This window comes from Varanus komodoensis, unplaced genomic scaffold (genome assembly GCF_004798865.1).
Source record: "Varanus komodoensis strain SLA01 unplaced genomic scaffold, ASM479886v1 scaffold120, whole genome shotgun sequence".
In the NCBI taxonomy this organism is placed as follows: Eukaryota; Metazoa; Chordata; class Lepidosauria; order Squamata; family Varanidae; genus Varanus; species Varanus komodoensis.
The window spans coordinates 573,661-594,179 of record NW_025335350.1 but is presented as its reverse complement, the minus strand read 5'-3'; the positions used below and the strand labels follow the sequence as shown (position 1 = coordinate 594,179).

Sequence of the window (20,519 nt, the reverse complement as noted above, 5' to 3'; positions counted from 1 at the left end):
AATCAAAAAGAATATCAACTGGAAGAAAAAGGTGAGGGTTGGGGTTGGGGTTTGGTTTTATGTTTTTTAGTAAAAATACTTATTATATCATAACAAGTACACCTGAGCATGAAAATCCATGACAAAAGCAGAATTCATTCTCATTCTTATCTTAATGATATACTGTGTCTCCTAACTTAAATCTAATACATTTGCATAAATCTATCACTAAAATTGAATATCATTTCAGGAGTATTTTTGGTGAACTTGTATATTTACTATTTTCAAAAACTCTTTATGTATATTTACATTAAGTTTTAAGACTGGTAATTTTCCCACCTGTGATGTGGCCATCTTGGAGCTTTCACCATAGAGGAGTGTTGCTGAGAACGCAAAAGCCAAGTCAAAGGAAAATATTCTCCTGTTATCCCACTTGTTCTGCTCATCCTGAAGAAACTTCTACCTCCTCAAGCAAAGCCCAAGGTGTAGCCCTACAAATGGAAAAGGTTGAGGAAGGTGGATTTGGTGGATCTGAGATTGAGCCTGAGGGAAAGTTTCTGGGAATGGTCAAAGGGGTTTGGACCAAGGGAGTTGCATCGAGGATAAGATCAGGAGAAGGGGTTCCAGCTTGAGTTAGGGTTAGAATGAAAATCATAGAACTAATCTTAATCTAAGAAGAATCACAAAACATCCAAAGAAGAGAAACAAGGTAGAGGTGATGTGTTTGATTGGCTTAAGGAAATGATCCCAGTGGAAAAATGAGAACATGAAGATAATTTTCAAAACCTTGACAATTTTCATAACCTTCACACCCTAATTAAAAGCTACAGTAAATTTTAAAAGCAACAAATGCTGAAGAATGTTGATGCATAGAAGAAAAACGGCTTCACATAGAATCAAAAGGTAGCCAGGTGAGCTTCTCTAGGGGGTGCAGTCAATGACCTGGGGACCACACCTGAAAAGACCATCGTATTAGCAGATATCCAGACTCCCGTTCCAAAGATGAAACACTTCAATCAGATGTCATCTTTGCCCTTGGTCATGAGATATTCCTTTGTATTCAGATCAGGCCTCAGGACAATGAAGTAGCACTTGGGTAGGAAGATGCAGCACAGCAGCACAGCACTGGAGGCCAAGATGGAGAAAACTTGGACGGCCACCATGTACTTCCCCTTGGTGCTCATGTAGGAGGGCACGAAGGACACCCAGACACTGCAAAAGACCAGCATGCTGAAAGTAATTAGCTTGGCCTCGTTGAAGACCCCTGGCAGCTTCCTGGCAAGGAAGGCCACAGTGAAGCAGATGGCAGCCAAGAAGCCCATGTAGCCAAGGGCAGTGTAGAACACGACCACAGAGCCTTCATTGCACTTTAGGATGATGTGACCAGGCTGGGAGTACATGTCTGAGTCAGGGAAATGTGGAGTCATGCCCAGCCAGATGGAGCAGATGACCAGTTGGACACTGGAACAGGAAATGACAATGGAAATTACCATACTTCTTCCCAGCCATATCTTCACTCTGTTCCCTGGCTTGGTAGCCAGGAAGGCCAGCACCACAGTGATGGTTTTGGCCAACACACTCGAGGTGGCAACTGAGAAGATGATGTTGAAGGCTGTTTGTTGGAGCAGACAAGTTGCTTTTCTTGCCTGCCCAATGAACAGGAAGGTAGACAAAAAGGAAAACAGGAGGGAGAGAAGGAGAATATAGGAGAGGTTCCTGTTGTTGGCTTTGACAATTGGAGTTTCTTGGAATTTGATGAAGATTCCAAACATAAGGGCTGAGCTTAAAAGCCAAATCATGGCAAAGGTAGCCAGGATAATCCCCAAAGGTTCCCCATAGGAGAGGAAGGTTATTCTCTTGGGGATACAGCGATCTCTGTCCTTGTTCGGGTGCTGATCTTCAGAACACCTGCTGCACTGCTCTGCATCTGGAAAAAAGGGAAGTCACTTCAGCAGTGCCACCATCAATGGGATATCCAGAATAGCATCTACTGCATTTAGTAAAGAAGTGGATGTGGGAAACATCAGGAGATAATTGTATGTGGTCTGACAGGGAGAGAGGCCAAGGTCCCCAGGGAGGGGACAAAGATTTTGTTTCCAAAGCTCTGTCTGTGGCATCACCATCACAGGAGGCCCTGCAGTTTCAAGACACACCAGCCCATCTCTGGAGGACATGATGGAGGTACAGACAGTGAACATTAAAAAGTCAATATGTGGTCAATGAAATGATGATAAATTTTGGCATTTCTGGCAAAAGGGATGGAAAGTAAATCTAGTGAATGAATGAATGAACAGGTGATGCTCAGCTATGCTAAGGCCCATAATGTTTACGGTAGTAGGTCTGCAGTTTTCCCATTTGCATCTCCACTGCAAGTGGAGAACCAAGTTCTAGTGGTAGAAAGTGACTTTGTTTCATTTCGTTCTATTTCAATTTTATGAGGCCTACAACACAGAGTTGAGTAAGTAGTTCCACCAGTTGCTAAAGAATGTCAGGATCTGACAGAATGTCTTGCAGTGGTTGCATGGACAACCAAATCACAGGGGCAGGATGGAAAGGGCATGGTTGGAGCCCTGCTTGGATACTGTCCTGACTTCAAAACCTACCCTCAACAGTAATGTCCCAAAGTGAACGTCAGCTAATTTCTAAGAAGAAGATGGGATCACAATAGGGATGACGCAAAGAACAAGAGCAACAACAGAGCTAAAATGGCTGATCAAATGAAGGTTGCTTCCTCTGTCACTGGGATCACATCACTCTTGGCTGAGCATGAGTCTTCCTGGGTATGGTTTTCCTTTGACAGGGGGCCACAACTGAAACACTGCCCTGCTTATTCACTAACCTGTTCCTTTCAGATGATGGCTCATTTGGAAATGAGCCACCTATTACATATAGAGAGTTTGCCCTATGTTCAAATGGAGAAACCTTTCCTCTGTAGAGGCCCACCTTGCTGAGTGGAGATGGTCCCTTCTGCACATGGGGCACAAGCGTAGCAGCAGGGTGGCTTCCCTTCCTGAGTCTGCTTGGCATATCCGGGGTGACAGCTTTCCACACACCTGGAATGAGGTGCCACCTGGCAGTGAAAAAGAGGGGACAGAGAAGTGTGAGGAGCCCGTAGCTCAACAGGGGGTCATAGGGTCTGATGTGCCCACTGCAGCACAATAAGAATGTGTTAAGTTTTGCACCTAGGAAAAAGAAGCCAAATGCACTGCTACCAGATGGGGAATACTTAGCTCAACAATATTGCAAGGAAAAGGATCTTGGAACTGTTGTAAATCACAGACTGAGTATGAGTCAACAATGTGATGTTGCTGAAAAAATGGCAAATGCTATTTTAAAAGCAAATGCTGCATATATAGAAGGCTCTCTTCCAAATCCCATGAAGTGCTAGTTTTGCTTTACTCAGCACCTGTTAGGCCTCATCTGGAGTGCTGTGTCTAGTTCTGAACACCAAAGTTTATGAAAGATGCAGACAAGCTGAACAGGGTTGAGAAAAGAGCAACAAAGATGACCCAAAGTCTGAAAACAAATCCCTGTGAGCAGAGACTGAGAGAAATGAGCTAGTTTAGCTCTGAAAAGACTGGGGGATGCTAGGAGAGTACAAGTACTTGAAAGGCTGTCACAAACAAGAGGACGGAATCTCCTCTCCATCATCCCAGAGAGCAGGACATGGAATATTCTACTCATGTTAAAGGAAACCAGATTCAAGGTAGAAATCAGAAATACATTCCTAACTGTTCAAACAATATGACAGTGTGACCAGTTGCTTTAGGAAATTGTGGACTCTCCCACACTGGTGGTATTCCAGATGCAAATGTACAGTTGTCTGAGTGATGGTATAACTTGCTGTTCTGAACCAGCAGGAGGTTAGACCTGGGGCCGTCCTGTCCACTTCCAACTCTATGATTCTGTGACCATGTGATTTGAATCTTTATTTGTACACAAGAAAAGTGTGTGCTTGATTTCTTAACCACTAGGAAGTCAAGCTTCAACAATGATTTAATATTGTCATAGCTAGGAGTACCATTCAGCGTCGTGCTTGCCACATCACACAACGACCCCTGCCTTTGTACCACAGGAGCCCCATATACAGTACATGGCATGAGGTGCCCAATGCATGGAGAATATAGGCCAGGCTGTCACTCAAGGGTACAGCAGAGCTGGCACACACCTCAGAGATTCTGCCTCTTGCTCCAGACCCCATAAGTCACTTGGGTCTATGCTGTCTGTGATACATCCAGAAGCACCTCTTCTTCATCCACAGGGAATGCAAGGCCATTGCGAGCACCCAGGCTCCCCCATTCTTGTGTGTCCTAACTAGGAAGCCATTCAATCTGCAATTGTCAAGAATCAGAACCAGTCTGTGGACCTTATTCAATGCACAGAACTTCAAAAGATGCCTTTCTTCCCTGGATTCTGCTGTCTGAGCAGAAATGGAGCTGGATGTTCTCAGCCTTCCAGAGACACCTCCTTCAAAATCTTTCAGTGACCACCAAAGCAGGTCAGTGCATATGGTGAATTTTTGGAGAGGCAAAAAGGAGTTCTGCAGCATCCCAATGAAATGGCCAGGGAGCCACAAGTTGGAGAAAGCTTTGCAGTGCATGAAATAAGAGTTGAGATCAGATCCATCCTTGGACGGTTGGACAATTCCGTGGGAGGCCTGGGCATTCACTGACCTTTCACCTCATCCATGCTAATTTCCCTACTTCATTCCGAGTTAACTTTCCTTTTTACCTTCTACAGCTAAATGTTCAATCTTCTGCAGGGACTAGGTGTTGGATGATCTGGGTCCACTTTTGAGTGCACTATAAGCTGAGCTCCCTGGCAGTATGGATTAGACTGGGAGTGTTGCTGAAGAACTTTTGTCAGACGTCTTCATGTGCATTGAGAAACCTGAGCAGCAATCACCAAGGGGAAGGCTTTGGGGACTGGAGTACTCCCCAGCCTCTCCTACAATAAGGAAGTTTCCATGGGAAGGTGATTTTGTATGTATGGGCACAAGTGCAACTCTTGTGATGCGTGATGAGCTTCATTCACCAGACAGTTGTGCAATGATTGGCAATGTATGTCTTATAATTACATGGAGTAATAGGACAGATATCATTTTCCCCACCTTGTTAAAATGCTTGGGCCACACAATGGAACCTGGGTTGATGCTGAGCTGTTTCCCTGGAATTTCCTCTCTCATCCAACTACCAATGGTCACCAGTCCAGGGGTATGATTTGGAAAGAGGACCCAATTCACAATATCAAAGTTGGCTTCCAGCCATCCATGCTCATCCAAAGGTTGCCCATTCATAGAAGCATTTGTATGCCAGACTCCTCTTAAGAAATGGTGGAACTAGAATGACAGAGAAGACAACATGTTGATTTCATCCATCCATCCATCGCATCTCTAGGCCTCTCTATAGCCCTAGGAATCTGTGCGTTGAAAGGATGTTCAGGATTTTAGCCATCTTTGCTCTTTCTATATACTAAAGAGAAGGTGCATCCCATCTGGAATCAGATTTCCTGCCTGAGAAACCTTTGATCTCCTTTCTTTTCTCCCTTAGCAATTTGCAGATGAGCAGAATCAGTTATATCATGTAGAGAAGCTCCCTTTGCACAGTTACCCAGAATTCCTAGCTGCTCCCATCAGATGTCTCCCAGACTCCTGTTCCTGACCAGGCTGGTCCTTCTCCCAGAGCCATCACTCAAAAGTGGGGTTCCCCATGGAAGGCCAGCCAAATTGTCATGCTTAGTATTCTGGAAGTGTTGTCCCCTTCTCTCCCCTCCACTGTTTGTCTCTACACAAACTTCATGAGAAGGCAGGGCTCCCAGGAGTAGACAATCATATTAGGGGGAGTTGAAAGAAGAAAATGAAAGGCAAGTTGAAATATATGATGGATTGAATCTGAGAAAAAGCCACAGCCTTGAATGTGGAGGAACTGAATCTACCTGCCATGGATCGAGCATTTTGGCTTTCATTCACAGAGTGAAATAGGTTGGAATTTACTTGATGGGATATAACATAGACAAAATAAGATATAACATAGAAAGAGAAGGCATAACAACAACTGCCCAATGGCCAGTGCTATACAGACAAAATGCAATATTTAAGAAAGATTCGGAAAAATTAGAAAGGGTTCTGAGGAGGGCAATCAATATCATCCAGGGTTTGGAAACACTGCCCTATGAGGAGAGACTGAGAAAACTAGACATGCTCAGCCTTGAGAAGAGAAGGCTGAGGGGAGACATGGTATCACTGTATAAGTACATCAACGGCTGTAACAAAAAGATCTCTTCTAGCTGATACCACAGGGTAGGACTTGGAATAATCAATTCAGGTTATGACAACCCAGATTCAGGCTGGACATAAGGAAAGTTTCTTCATTGGTGGAGCAATACGACAGTTGAACCAGCTACCTATACATGTGGTGGGCTCTCCCACACTAGAGACATTGAAAAAGAAACTGGACAACCATCTGAGTGGGATGGTGTAATGTGGTGTACTGCAACAGCAGGGGGTTGTACTTGATGGCCTTCATGGCCCCTTCCAACTCTGCTTTTCTATGGTTCTAAGTTTCTATTTTGCTGGAAGGGGAAAATCACACATCTTCATTAAACTTATGTGAAGATGGGCCTATCCTCCAGTTGGAAGTCTCTCAAGTGGCAATCCACAAACTTCCCAGCAGGGAGAGTCCAAATTTATCTCCCTCAGGCACCTAAAGGCAACCATGGAAAACCAATGACACCACAGCAGAAAGATACTTGGAACTCCACAGGCAGCTTGACAAGTGGCACTTGTCTCAAAGAGGTAGTCAATAATTTCCCCTGAAGTGTAGATCCAGCATGCAGAATCATGATTCTCTACATATTTACTAAAAGCAGCGGTGCAGGTTGGAGCAGAACCACTGAAATGTGGTACCTCCAACATCGCAAAACTGACGCTAGTGCTAAAGAAAACTGGGAATAAGTGCATCCATGTGGAATGATTCAGCAAGCAGAAAGAATTGGGTCAAGCACCTCAAATTTTCTCTATGAGGGTCATTCATCTGGGCATCCTTGAGCCTGCTCCTGTTATTACACACCCTTACTGCAACCCTATCCAATATCCATACCAATAGTGGAGTGGGAATAGTGTCAATCAAGGGTCTTCTTCTGATAGTTGCCAAGGGGGTTTTCAAAGTAGCATTCTGTCATGGTCAGAGCTTTCATGCTTCTTTCAGGGGTAGCTCTGCACAGAGCACATTGCAATAATCCAGTGCTGAGCTGACCAATGCTTACCTTCACCAGTGGAGTAAAACTGTACCTTCCATAAATACTCACAGATGGAATGCAAGACAAGGAGGTGCTAAAGCATTTGAGCTGCCAAAGTGATCAATCCTCGAGTCAAGCTTGGATTTCTATGTGTAGAATGGGTCAGGAGACCACTCTTTCAAGGGAGAATGCAACAACAGCTACCAAGGTAATCAAGTGGGAACCACTTGCAAGAGGATGTTGATCTTGTTCTCATTATTACATGCCCATATGGCAACCCTAGGAATGGAGGCCCTACACAGTGTCCTGCTTTTCACTGTCCTGCTCAGCTTTTGCAATGTCAAGGCTCTGGCTTCTCTAATGGAAGTAATCCATTTAATACTTGGTCTTCCATACCTTCCTGTCCCAAAGGGTTCCCTAAGATCATGGTCCTATTTAGGAAGCCTTTTCATCTCATTGTGTGTCCAAAAGAAGACAGCCACACTTTCATCATGCTTGCTTTCAGGGAGAAAACTGGCCTGATTTGTTCCAATACTCACCTGGAACAGGATTCACCTCTTTTTGGTCCTGAGTAACCACCAACCCTCCTTCATGGATCTCCAAGCCTCCTTCAAGAATCACTGCCTTGTCGTGGCGAAGGTACTTGCGTAGCTCAATAAAGTTATGAGCTATGCCGTGCAGGGCCACCCAAGATTGACAGGTCATAGCAGAGAGCTCTGCCAAAATGTGATACACTGGAGCAGAAAATGGCAACCCACTCCAGTATCTTTGCCATGAAAACCCCAGGGACAGTACCAAAAGGCAAAAAGATATGATGCCGGAAGACGAGACCCTCAGGTTGGAAGGTGTCCAATATGCTACTGGGGAAGAGCAGAGGGCTAGTATTAGTAGTGCCAGCAAGAATGAAGCAACTGGGTCAAGGCCAAAAGGACACTCAGTTGCAGATGTATCTCGTGGTGAAAGGAGAATCCAATGTTGTAAAGGTCTATACTCCATAGGAACCTGGAATGTAAGATCCATGAATCAAGGCAAGCTGGACGTGGTCACACAAGAGATGACAAGACTGAACATTGAAATCTTAGGAATCAGTGAACTAAAATGGACAGGAAGGGATGAATTTAATTCAGATGACCATCAGGTATACTACTTCGGGCAAGAATCCCTTCGAAGAAATGGAGTAGCCTTCATAGTCAAAAAAAGAGTAGGAGAAGCAGTACTGGGATACAATCTCCAAAATGACAGAATGATCTCAGCTCGAATCCAAGGCAAACCATTCAGTAACACAGTAGTCCAAGTCTATGCCCCGACCACTGGTGCTGAAGAGGTTGAAGTTGACCAATTCTATGAAGGCCTACACCACCTTCTAGAATTAACACCCAAAAATAATGTCCTTATCAACATGGGGGATTGGAATGCTAAAGTAGGAAGCCAAAAGATAGCTGGAATAACAGGCAAGTTTGGCCTTGGAGTACAAAATGAAGCAGGGCACAGGCTGGTAGAATTTTTTCAAGAGAATACGATGGTCATAGCAAACACTCTTTTCCAATTACCCAAAAGACGACTCTACACATGGACATCACCAGCTGGTCAACACAGGTACAACCTAAATCATATCCCTGATGAATATGCAGTGGAGGTGACAAATAGATTTAAGGAATTAGATCTGATAGACAGAGTGCCTGAAGAACTATGGATGGAGGCTTGCAACATTGTACAAGACGCAGCAACTAAAACTATCCCAAAGAAAAAGAAATGCAAGAAAGTAAAATGGCTGTCAGAAGAAGCTTTACAAATAGCTGAGGAAAGAAGGGAAGGGAAAGGCAAGAGAGAAAAGGAAAGATACACCCAATTGAATGCAGAATCCCGGAGAATAGCTAGAAGAGATAAGAATGCCTTCTGCAATGAACAGTACAAAGAAATAGAAGAAAATAGTAGAATAGAGATGACCAGAGATCTCTTCAAGAAAATTGGAGATATGAAGGGAATGTTTCATGCAAAGATGGGCATGATAAAGCACCAAAATGGCAGGGACCTAACAGAGGCAGAAGAGATTAAGAAGAGGTGGCAAGATTACACAGAGGAACTGTACAAGAAAAAGCTTAACGTTCCTGATAACCACTATGGGGTGCTCACTGACCTCGAGCCAGACATCCTGGAATGTGACCTCATATGGGCCTTAGGAAGTCTAAGCAACAACAAAGCTAGTGGAGGTGACAGTATTTCAGGTGTTATTCAAAATCTTAAAATACAATGCAGTAAAAGTGCTACACTCAATATGCCAGCAAATTTGGAAAACCGAACAGTGGCCACAGGATTGGAAAAGGTCAGTTTACATTCCAATCCCAAAGAAGGGCAATGCCAAAAATGTTCAAACTACTGACCATTGCACTCATTTCACATGCTAACAAAGTGATGCTCAAAATCCTACAAGCTAGGCTCCAGCAGTATGTGGACCGAGAACTACCAGAAGTACAGGCAGATGGGGAAGAAATGGAGGTAGTGAAAGATTTTATATTCCTTGGCTCCAAGATCACCAGAGAAGGGGATTGCAGCCAAGAAATTAAAAGATGCTTGCTCCTGGGGAGTAAAGCTATGGCAAAACTAGATAGCATACTAAAAAGCAGAGACATCTCCCTGCCAACAAAACTGCGTATAGTCAAGGCTATGGTTTTCCAAGTTGCAATGTATGGCTGTCAAAGCTGGACCATAAAGAAGGCTGAGTGCCGAAGGATTGAGACCTTTGAATTGTGGTGCTGGCAGAGACTCTGTGCATCCATCCACTAAAACCATCTGTGCATAGTGGAGCATAACCACTGAAATGCAGTACCCAAAACATCCCAAAATGGAACCAAGACCAGCTGGTTACCAGGAATAAGCGGAATGATAGAGCAGGTGGAAAAAACTGGGTCAAGCCCAACCTCTTATGTCTATTAAGATTATCCATGAGGGGACCAAGTCTGATTCATGATGGAGCTAGACCAGTAACCTCCAGAACATGGACATCCTTCACACTGCCTGCAAATGACCTGGCAACACCTCTTCAAGAACCTGAGCTGAAAAGGTGTTATTAGCAACTAGGTACTAGTACATGAAACTCAAGGTCAGTATTGATAGAAAAATGGACTCAGTGTCCTTAAATAGTTCAGAGGAAAGAGGAATTTCTCACAGGACACTTTAGAATATATGCCCATGTAGCATTTGAGGGTAGAGAGAAGGCAGGAGAGTAGGCTCAATTTCCCCTTCAGCACTGCCATGCAATAGACAAAAGGATTTGCCAGAACACGTTTGCTCAGCTGAACTCCAAATCTTTCGCCATTTGCTGTGAAAGCAGAACAGGAAAAGGGAGTACCTGCCAAGGCTGCAGCTTCTGTCCGTGAAGTCTGTCTCCTCTTCCAGCCATCAGTATCTGTTTGGATCGGAATGACGATGCAGCATTTAAGGTATGGGCTACCATTTGGATACTGTTGCAAGTGCGGAAACTGTCTTGAGAAAAGACTCCATCTAGTTCCCCCCTTGGGAGCATCTCCAGTATCTCCTTCTGTCTGTAGCTTGACAAATTTTTCATGGAAAAAGCATGCTCTGTATAGAAGCAGTGAAAAGCATTCTGCCAAAACCATGCAGTACCAAGAGAAACTGGCTTGTAGTGGTCAAGTCTTGTCTTTTGGGGGCTCTTCATGATGAAGGACAATGATCCATAGAGAAACTGAAGGGAATTGGGATCAAACATTAAATACCAATTAATATCTGTCACAGTGGTGGTGATCCAGACCTTTCAACCAATTTGCTCCCCTCCATGTGTTCCTTGCATCATGAGAATTGGAATGCATCCATAGTGAGAGTCTGCATAGAAAACAGCAACATTCACTTGTCCCCACACAACAGAGAGATCAATTTGAGGTGTTCTGATATTGTTTGTTCGTGGTAGTCTTTTTGTGAAGGCTGTGCAGATTCCATGAGTGATCATCAGTGAGACAACTGACCTCACAAACATGTCTCCATTGTCAGTGTCTGGGGCAAAGAGACCAATCCACATCCAACCAAAACTTGCAACCAGTTTGACAATGCCCAAGTATTGTGTTTCTTCCTTTGGGGCCATCCGGTAGATGAATGGGAACTGCGTGTGATCCTCTAGAACAGGGTTAACCAAGCCATAACTGATCTAATGAAGAGGGGAAGAGCATGGTGGTTTGCACCCTTTTGTCTTTATGATGAATATCAGAATCATATCAACATAAAATATCTAAGCAAAAGCTCATCACAAGAGAAGTGGAAGTTGAGGAAGAATTGAAGGACAATAAATCTCAAGGATCATTTCGACAGTAGCAATTGAATATTTGCTTGGGGAAAGTGGGGTCCTTCTCTGCTGAGGGGCAAGGTCTCTCCCAATTTGACCCCCACCTATCAAGTGCCTAAACAAGACCAGAACAGTCAACAGTAGGTGAGGGTCCCAAAATGTCTCTTTTCCTTTTTGCTTTGGAGTGAGCAGGGATTTCCCCCTTTTTCAAAGCACTAGGCTGATGGAGGGAATCCTCACTGAACATTTACCCTGTTCCCCAGAAGGAACATCTCTGTGAGATATAAGACTGGATTTCTCCATGTCTGGACAAATCCCACCAAGATCAGCCTAAGTGCTTTGGCATAGGTATCCTTTTTAGAATTCTGCCTTGTGGCCTTTCCATTAGCTTGGACTTTGATCTGTTCAGGATTTCCCTTTGCAGATTTTTTAATTTCTCACTGACCAAGAATTATTTGAAATGCCATTTGCCAAGTTTTCAGTTCACAACCTTTCTATATTGTGGTTTTCCCCTTTCTGAGTTGTCAACAGGGTGTTTTTCAATTGTCATACTGTATTAGGACCTAAGTATTTTCATTTTACACATACAACTTTTCATTCTGTATTATGCTATTTGCTATGTACTTGTCGCACATGGTCTCATCTGCATGGAACAACTTGAAATGGTGGCATCCCTTCAGTTAGGCATTGCTGGATTTCTGTAATCCGAGGGAAATTTTGCCTGTTTTTAATTGGTTCCCATTTCAAAGCACCTGTTTCAAGCTGTAACACTCTTGGCAGTTGACATGTTTCTTCGTAGGGTTACCGTACTTTAAGAGGAGGGCTGAGATGAGCCACTGGTAACCCTAACCTACCTGAGGAATCTTGTAGATACCTGACATGGCTGAAATAAGAGTAGAGTGTTCTGATTCGGTTCCTTCAAGAATGGCCAGCAGGTTCTTCTTTGTTCCACAGTTGAAGTTTGGAAGTTGGCTTCCCCCACCAGCAGGCAGGCCAAGCATGGCATAGGAAGTCATTCTGGCACCAAAATGGCTCTCATAGATGTCATAGCCCAGGCTGATGTTGGGTAAGAGCCTGCGATTCTGGTTGATTTCATGGATGGAAAACAAGAAGGACAAGATGTGCCAGTACCTCAGAAAGTGGAAACTGCAATGTGAGAATTACAGAAATTGTTTTCATTGTATGAAGAAGGTTCAGAGGTGATTCAGGATGCATTATGAGAAGGGTTCAGTCAGACAGCATGCTGTTAAATGATGGCATTCACTTGCAGCTGGTGCAGCCAAAGCTAGGGATTTGCAGAAAATCCCTTGGATTCTCTGGTTTGGGTTTTCCACTGATTCACATCAGTGAAGAGTTCGAGTTCCTGGTGAACACAGTGAGGGATTGCAGGATGTTTTATAGGAATAGAGACCCATGTGCTGCACAATCTGTCCCATTCCTCAATGCCCACCAGTGACACTGGCACCAGTGAGTTGGGAAATGTAGACTACTAAGGAAATGTAGTTTCCTTTTGACTCAGCTTATTTTGTAGGGCTGAACCAAGAATGAGAAGAAGTCCACAGATTCTGCAGGGTAGATTCCAGGAGTTTTCATACCAACCCTAGCTTGGGCCATTAACCCTGTTGACTTTATGTCAGTTCTGATGACTCTATGCTGCCTCTGCTATCAAAGGCTGGGCTATTGGGGTGGTATATAAATGCAATAAATAAACAAATGAATGGCTGGAGCCGGGATGAAACTTCCCAGAATCCTCTGAGCATTTGCAGGCTTCTTCTTGTGCCCAGCCAGCTTTCCAAACTATGCAGGCATGAGAAAAAGTCTGTGATTGCTCATGGACCAGCACTGGTGACCAATTGTAACCACTTTAAAGGAAGCTACTCCTGCTCTGTGAGGGGCATGCTGCCAGCAGTCACAAGAGCCATATTCCAATAAATCCCTTACAACCTGCCTTGTTCAGCATCAGTTTTAGCCACTCAGAAGGTATCTGTACTTGGTATGTGAGGGGTGCTGTTTCCTCAAGGTGTGTGGTTCTCTTTCTGGAATGGTTCTCACCAATGTTGGGCACACTCATCAGCAACTTGGATTCTGGGTTGCAGCAGAATGAGCTGGCTTCCAGGGTGCCAAACTCAAAGAATGCAATGGATTTGAGCCCACAGAGAGATTGTTCACACATCCCTATCAGAGTCAGGATCATATGAACATTTCCTGCTGGAAATGCAACTGGAGAGGAGAGGGGATGTCCAGGGACCAGAACTATGCCCAGTTTGCAGGAGGGAGACACAGCAGAAGTACAGGATGGCAAGCATGTGAGCATCATGACTTACTTCTCCCTCCGTTTGCCTGGTGACTCATAAAAGACATAGGGTTGGTGATGTACAAAATATTGTGAAGAAACGACTCCACTGATCAGGTAGTCTCCTGGCCAATAATAGTTGGATGCTCCTTCTTCAAACATATTCCCAGGACAATTTGTTTTCTGCATATCAGAAACTGCAAGTGACAGCAGCAGAAGTAACAAGAGCACTGACATTGGAATACCTTGGCTCAGTTCTCACTTTCCTGTGTGCCTGCCCTTCTCACCTGCTCTGACCATGCAGACCCACAGATGCACTCACATCTGAGCCAAAGGAGGCTTTTCTGAACTTCACATGGGCACAATTACTGTATCTCTGTGCCTGCCCTAGCCTCCTCAAGGGATTCAACAGCACTGCTGGTGTTCCACATAGCCAGATTCTCAGGCACAAGGCACATCTTTTGACATTGCCCTTATTTGTCTCAAAAGTGATATCTACAAGGTCCCAGGAGCATTGGCTGGAATCAGCAATAATCACTCTGGTTTTGATCATCCAGTGGGAGAGAGTTAACATCTCTGCTGCAGGACCAATTGTGTGTCTCATGGCACAGAGGGAGAAAAACATGTTTTTACAACTCTTTTGAAGTACAATTCTCAGTGTAAGGAACAGACTAGAGGAAGCCAATGCAGGGTTTCCAGTGAATTACTACACCAATAGCATGCAGTCAACTTCTCACACATTCCTGGAAACAACCAATGACACACAGCTGTGAAGCTACTTCCTTTTCGCATTCCTGGACAGGACGACCAATGAACTGTGAACAGTTCACATATTTGCAAAGTGAGGTTTTTGGTAGCACTGAGTCATTTCATCAGGCAGCCATCCGACTCACTACCAGCACAGCAAAACACTTGACACACTCCATTCAAATATAGGAGGAGCAGCAGCTGTACCGGGTGGACAGTACAATTTTTTTTCATGCTTTCCTTAAAGACCACATCTTTTTTCTTTCATCTTTTATTAGACCTTGTCAGGTTTCATGGTGGTGCAGGATGTTTTCTAGAAGGAATGTTCACATCTAGCATCCATCCCAGAATGATCTCTCTGGTTTGTGGCAGAAGTTTTTGCCCACAGGAAAGGCTTCTTCCAAACTAAAAAGACCCGAAATACCTGGGCTCCACCCTCAGGGAGTTTCAGGCCCTTTGAGGAGCTGCAAATTATGCAAAAAGGGTTGGGATCCCATTAAAGACCATTTGAACATCTGCCATGAATTCTGAATGAATTTTCCTGTCATACAAAAGGGGATCTTCTTGGAGATTTGCTCTCCAACCAGTTTGCTATAGAAGGCCAGGTGAAGCACAAGAGGAAGCCTGTGAACACTCTAGTAACCTTTATCTGAGGATTAAATTAAGGGTAGGAGGAGGAAGAATATATAAGCCGCCTTGAGATCACTGAAAGGAAAACAGTGGAATATAATTAAATAAATAAGTCCTTCCAGAGAAACATGCCCCAGATCTGACAGTTATTTCTTTTATCTCCATCATAATATGCAATTCCAATCCAAATGGTGCTGTATGTGGAATACTTCAGCATCTCATACACCAATCAGATGCTACCCTTAGTTTTAATTGTGAGATGCTGCTTTGTGTTCAGATCAGGCCTTAGTACAATGCTGTAGCACTTGGGAAGGAAGATGCAGCCAAATAACCCTTCACTGGAGGCCAGAATGGAGAAGACCTGCATAACCACCATGTACTTCCCCTTGGTGCTCAGGTAGGAGAGCACCAAGGACATCCAGACAGTGCAGACCAGCATGCTGAAGGTGATCAGCTTGGCTTCATTGAAGGCCCTGGGCAACTTTCTGACAAGGAAAGCCACCATGAAACAGATGTTGTCCAGGTAGACCATGTAGCCATTGGCTATGTAAAATATAGTGCCAGATCCTTCCTGCACTGGAGAATTATCCCTTCAGTCAAGGAAAGTATGTCAGAGTAGGGAAAGGTGGAGCCATGCCCAGCCAGATGAAGCAGATGAAAACCTGGGTGCCAGAACAGGAAATGACAATGGAGTATTCACAACTCTTCCTCAGTCATCTCTTCATCTTGTTGCCTGTCTTGATGGACAGGAAGAGCAGCACCACTGTCATAGTTCTGGCTAGCACAGAAGAAACAGCTAGTTTTCAGCTTGTTTTGTGCAGATAAAATAGAGGGGAGGAGTATTGTTTAACCATCCTTCCATTGCTTGGATGAAATAAAAAGATTGGACTTAAGTATAATGAATGAAATAATGAATCCTTATAGACAACAAAGCTGAACAGTCCTGACTGAGGTCAGGAGGCGGAAGTTTGCTCTGCATGGGTGTCCAGAGGCTCCAATGAATAAAAGAGGCACAGTCTGGTCTCCACTGATGGGCCAGTCTTAGTTCCCCAGATGCAGAGCACTGGGAATGAGAAATGAACCAGCGGCAAGATGTCTTGAGCCATGCATGACCTCCCCAGACTTTTCTTGTACCACACTTTCTGCTATTCAGGATGGCAATCAAAATTACTCAGGTAAGGAGGGATAGCCTGGACTCTACCACCTGCTGCAGGCTCCATTCCCAGGTGGGACCCTGCATACACACATTAGCATTTCCTCCTTTGGGGACCATAGAAATGGGAAGAAACAATCTGTCCTGGAAATGGTCTGGACAGCAAGACAAGAAGACAAGCTCTGCTGATCTGTCCTGATCTATGTCCACACCTCTCGGCCTTATTGAATGTTTCCTATGGACAGTGTTGGCACCCCTGTATGCAAGCTATGGGCCTCCCAACAGAGGGCCTGTGTGGGCAACCAACTTTCATGGGCAGGATGGAATTGGCTGCAGTGTAGCACCTTTGGGCACTGCCCTGGGTTTCTGAGACATGAGTAAGATTGAGCTTGATGCCATTCCTACTTCCATTCTTTCAGGAGATGAACCCACAGGAGAGGATGGAATCATTGCAATTGAAACAAATAGCAGAACATTGCCATTCAAAATCATCAGCTGCCAAGGTCGATGAAGACTACTCCACCAAGCATTACTGTCACATCACCTGTCCCAGCAGGTGGGCCTTCCAGACGGGCTTTCCAGAAAGGGGTGTTTCATGGGTAGGGTGCCTCAAGAGAACAGGCTCTCCTTCTGCTCACTGCGCACTTCCTTTGGGATGCTAGTGAGATCCAGAACATAACAAATGTGGGAGCAGAAGCCTCAGCGCTGCAACATCCTGGGCTCAGTGCAGCTCTGGGAGCAGAGCATGGAGAGGGGAAAGGCTCTGCAAAGCTGCTGACACCACCCTGGATTCTGTGCAAGGTCAGCAAGTGGGTCATTCTGCTTGGCCAGGCATTTGGACAGAGATCCCACAATAGGTGTTTTGGCCAACATTAATCTTTAGGTTGCAGGAATGTCCTTCTACTAAGTCAGAATCAGGCCTCCTTGCCCCAGCAGTGTCTATTCTGAGAAGTAGCATCTCCCAAAAAGTTCAGGCTGGGCAACAAGGTTGAAGAAAGTTCCCTATTTGAGCAAAGCAACAAAGGTGAACTCACTCATTAAACTCAATCAGGACCAAAATTTAAATGGCCCCCACCCCATAATGAACTTGGTGCTGTCCTATATCAGGAAACAGGACAATTGCACATGATAATCCAGTCACTGCAGTATGCCAGTTTGAAACATATGGATGAATACATGATGATGCCCTATTCCATGTGAAAACACAGACATGGAAATTGAAATGTCAAACTGAGTGTCCAGCTGCCTTCAGATGCAGGGGGGTCCTCTGTGTGATGGCCCTTATTTATCTCTTGCCCACACAGGCCAGTAGGGACAGGCTAAGGACCTGGGTTTCTACAGCAATTTTTCCTGTCTTATTAGACATCCAGACATAGATCAGGATGCAACAGGGATATCTGCTGTCTGGAAACCATGCAGAAAAAAGCTTTGGCCTGCCCTATATTTTTCAGAGGAATGACATTTCCTTTCCTCTCTAAGTTTAGCATGTGTTTGCTTGAAGCCAAAACCTGGGCTTGTTTGGTCCAGTTGAGTGCATTAACCACACCCAATGAACTCAACACATACAAAGCATTTTGAAGAATTAATGCCTCCTTTTGAGGGTTCCTTCTGCCCAGGATTACCTTGCAGAACAGCAGGTCTTCAGATATATCCAGGTGGAACCTCAATAGGGGGAGCTTGCTTTTCTGAGGAGCAGAGCGAAGTGGCTCAACAATGAAAGTGCTGCAACCATGTTTGGCTTGTTTGGGAAGACTCAGGTCCTCTTCAACACCTGGACATCAAGACTGAAAGGTGATCTTCTGTCAGTCACAGACATTACAAGGTTGTTGTTTTGTTGGTATAATGTACAGGAGGAGGATCTTGTGAGCTGCTTTGAACACAATGCAAAGAGATGCAGAGTGCGAAATGAATGAAGGAATATCAAGAGCCTGTTGACAGCAGAAAAGCAGAAATGCTGGCTGGATTATTATGTTTATTCCTTTACTGCAGCAATTCAATAGCCAAAACTGTCCTGGGGATCCACAACAGTAACAAGGACAAAAATCAAGGAACATGAAAAGTGGAAGATTTTCAAACCTTGAAATCCTAATTAAAAAGCACAGTGAAGTCCAGCAATATTGCAATGATCTAAAACCACTATTACATGCTAAATGCAACAAAGGCTGAAGAACTGTGATGCATAGAAGAAGACAAAAGTCATAACATAGCACCAAAAGTCACAAAATAGGTAGCCACTGAGCTTCTCTAGGGGGTGCATTGAACTACCTGGGGACCACTACTGAAAATATCCTGTTAGCAGATATCCAGAGTCCCATTTCCAGGCTAAACAATTCAGTCAGATTGGATCTTTGCTTTCATGATGAGATGTTCCTTCGTATTTAGCTCAGGCATCAGGACAATGACGTAAAACTTGGGAAGAAAGATGCAGCCCAGCAACCCAGCATTGGAGGCCAAGGTGGAGAAGACCTGCACAGCCACCATGTTCTTCCCCTTGGTACTCAGGTAGGAAGGCACGAAGGATACCCATACATTGCAGAAGACCAGCATGCTGAAGGTGATCAGCTTGGTCTCATTGAAGGCCCCAGGAAGCTTCCTTGCCAGGAAAGCCACAGTGAAGCAAATGACAGCCAGGAAGCCCATGTAACTGAGGACAGTGTAGAACATAGTGAGCGACCCTTCATTGCATTGTAAGATGATGTGTCCAGGCTGGGAGTGCATGTCAGAGTCTGGGAAGGGGGGAGCCATGTCAAGCCAGATGGAGCAGATGACCAGTTGGACACTGGAACAGGATATTACAATGGCATTGGCCAAGCTCTTCCCCAGCCACCTATTTACTCTGTTGCCAGGCTTGGTGGCCAGGAAGGCCAGCACCACAGTGATTGTTTTGGCCAACACACTGGAGATGGCAACTAAGAAGATGATGCTGAAGGCAGTTTGATGGAGCAGGCAAGTTGCTTTGCTTGGCCTGCCGATGAAGAGGAAGGAAGACAAGAAGGAAAGCAGGAGGAAGATGAAGAGTATGTAGGAGAGGTCCCTGTTGTTGGCTTTGACAATTGCAGTTTCTTGGAACTGGATGAAGATTCCAAGCGTAATGCCTGAGCTTAAAAGCCAAATCATGGCAAAGGTAGCCAGAATAATCCTCAAAGTTTCCTCATAGGAGAGGAAGGTAATTGTCTTGGGGACACAGCGATCTCGGTCTTTGTTTGGGTGATGTTCTTCAGGACACCTGCTGCACTGCTCTGCATCTGGAAAGAAGAGAAGCCACTTCAGCATTGCCACTATCTGGAGTACATCCAGAACAGCATCTACTGTATTTGGTAAAGAAGGGGATGTGGGAGACATCAGGATGTGATCATGTGTGGTCTGACAGAGAGAGTGGCCCAAGTCCCCAGGGAAAGGACATAGCTTTTGCTTCCCAGGCCCTGTTTGTGGCATCACCATAATATGAGGCCCTGCAGTTGCAGGACATGCCACTCCATATTTGGAGGACTGATAGAGATACTGAAAGTTGGAACCAAAGAATCAATACATGCTCAAAAATGATAAAGTTTGTCCTTACTGGCTAAAGTCATGGAATGTAAATCCATTGAAGAAATAAATGAATAAATAAATAGGTGATACTCAACTGTACTAAGGCCTTAATGATTAAGGGAGTAGATCTGAAGCTTTCCCATTTGCATCTCCACAAGTGGACCTGTGAAACAAGTTTATGTGGAAAGAAGTGGCCTTTCTTTCTTTCTTTCTTTCTTTCTTTCTTTCTTTCTTTCTTTCTTTCACTTTTATGCTGCCTACAATGAAAAGCTGAGTAGGTAGTTTCTAAAGAGGGTCAGAATCTATCAAAATGTCTTGTGGGAGATCATTGGACATCCAAATCACAGGGGAGGATGTAATGGATATGGTTTTAGCCACATTTAGATACTGTCCTGACTTCAAAAGCTACCCTCAACAACAATGTACTAAATTGAACATCAGGTAATTCCTTAGAAGAAAAGGGCTTCATCACAACTGAGAGGATGCAAAGAACAAGAGCATCAATACTGCTAAAATGAGTGAGCAAATGAAGAAGTCTTTCCAAAAAGAAGTCTTTCCAATTTTCAAACAGGGTAGTAAAAAGGAAATGGGGAATTATAGACCAGTTAGCCTTACGTCCATTGTAGGAAAAACAATGGAAAGGCTCATAATAGAGA

General features: G+C 44.4%; 1 protein-coding gene across 1 annotated transcript in view; it reads right to left on the bottom strand.

Moving 5' to 3' along the window:
* Nucleotides 1-995: 995 nt before the first annotated feature.
* The window catches only part of LOC123019366 (vomeronasal type-2 receptor 26-like), a 32,895-nt gene continuing 13,371 nt past the window's right edge, over nucleotides 996-20,519 (bottom strand). Inside the window, exons 3-4 of the mRNA XM_044422193.1 lie at nucleotides 2,923-3,049; nucleotides 996-1,906 (exon numbers count right to left, since the gene is read on the bottom strand). Of these exons, the coding sequence (XP_044278128.1) occupies nucleotides 996-1,906; nucleotides 2,923-3,049 (1,038 nt within the window). The remainder of the gene's footprint in view (nucleotides 1,907-2,922; nucleotides 3,050-20,519) is intronic.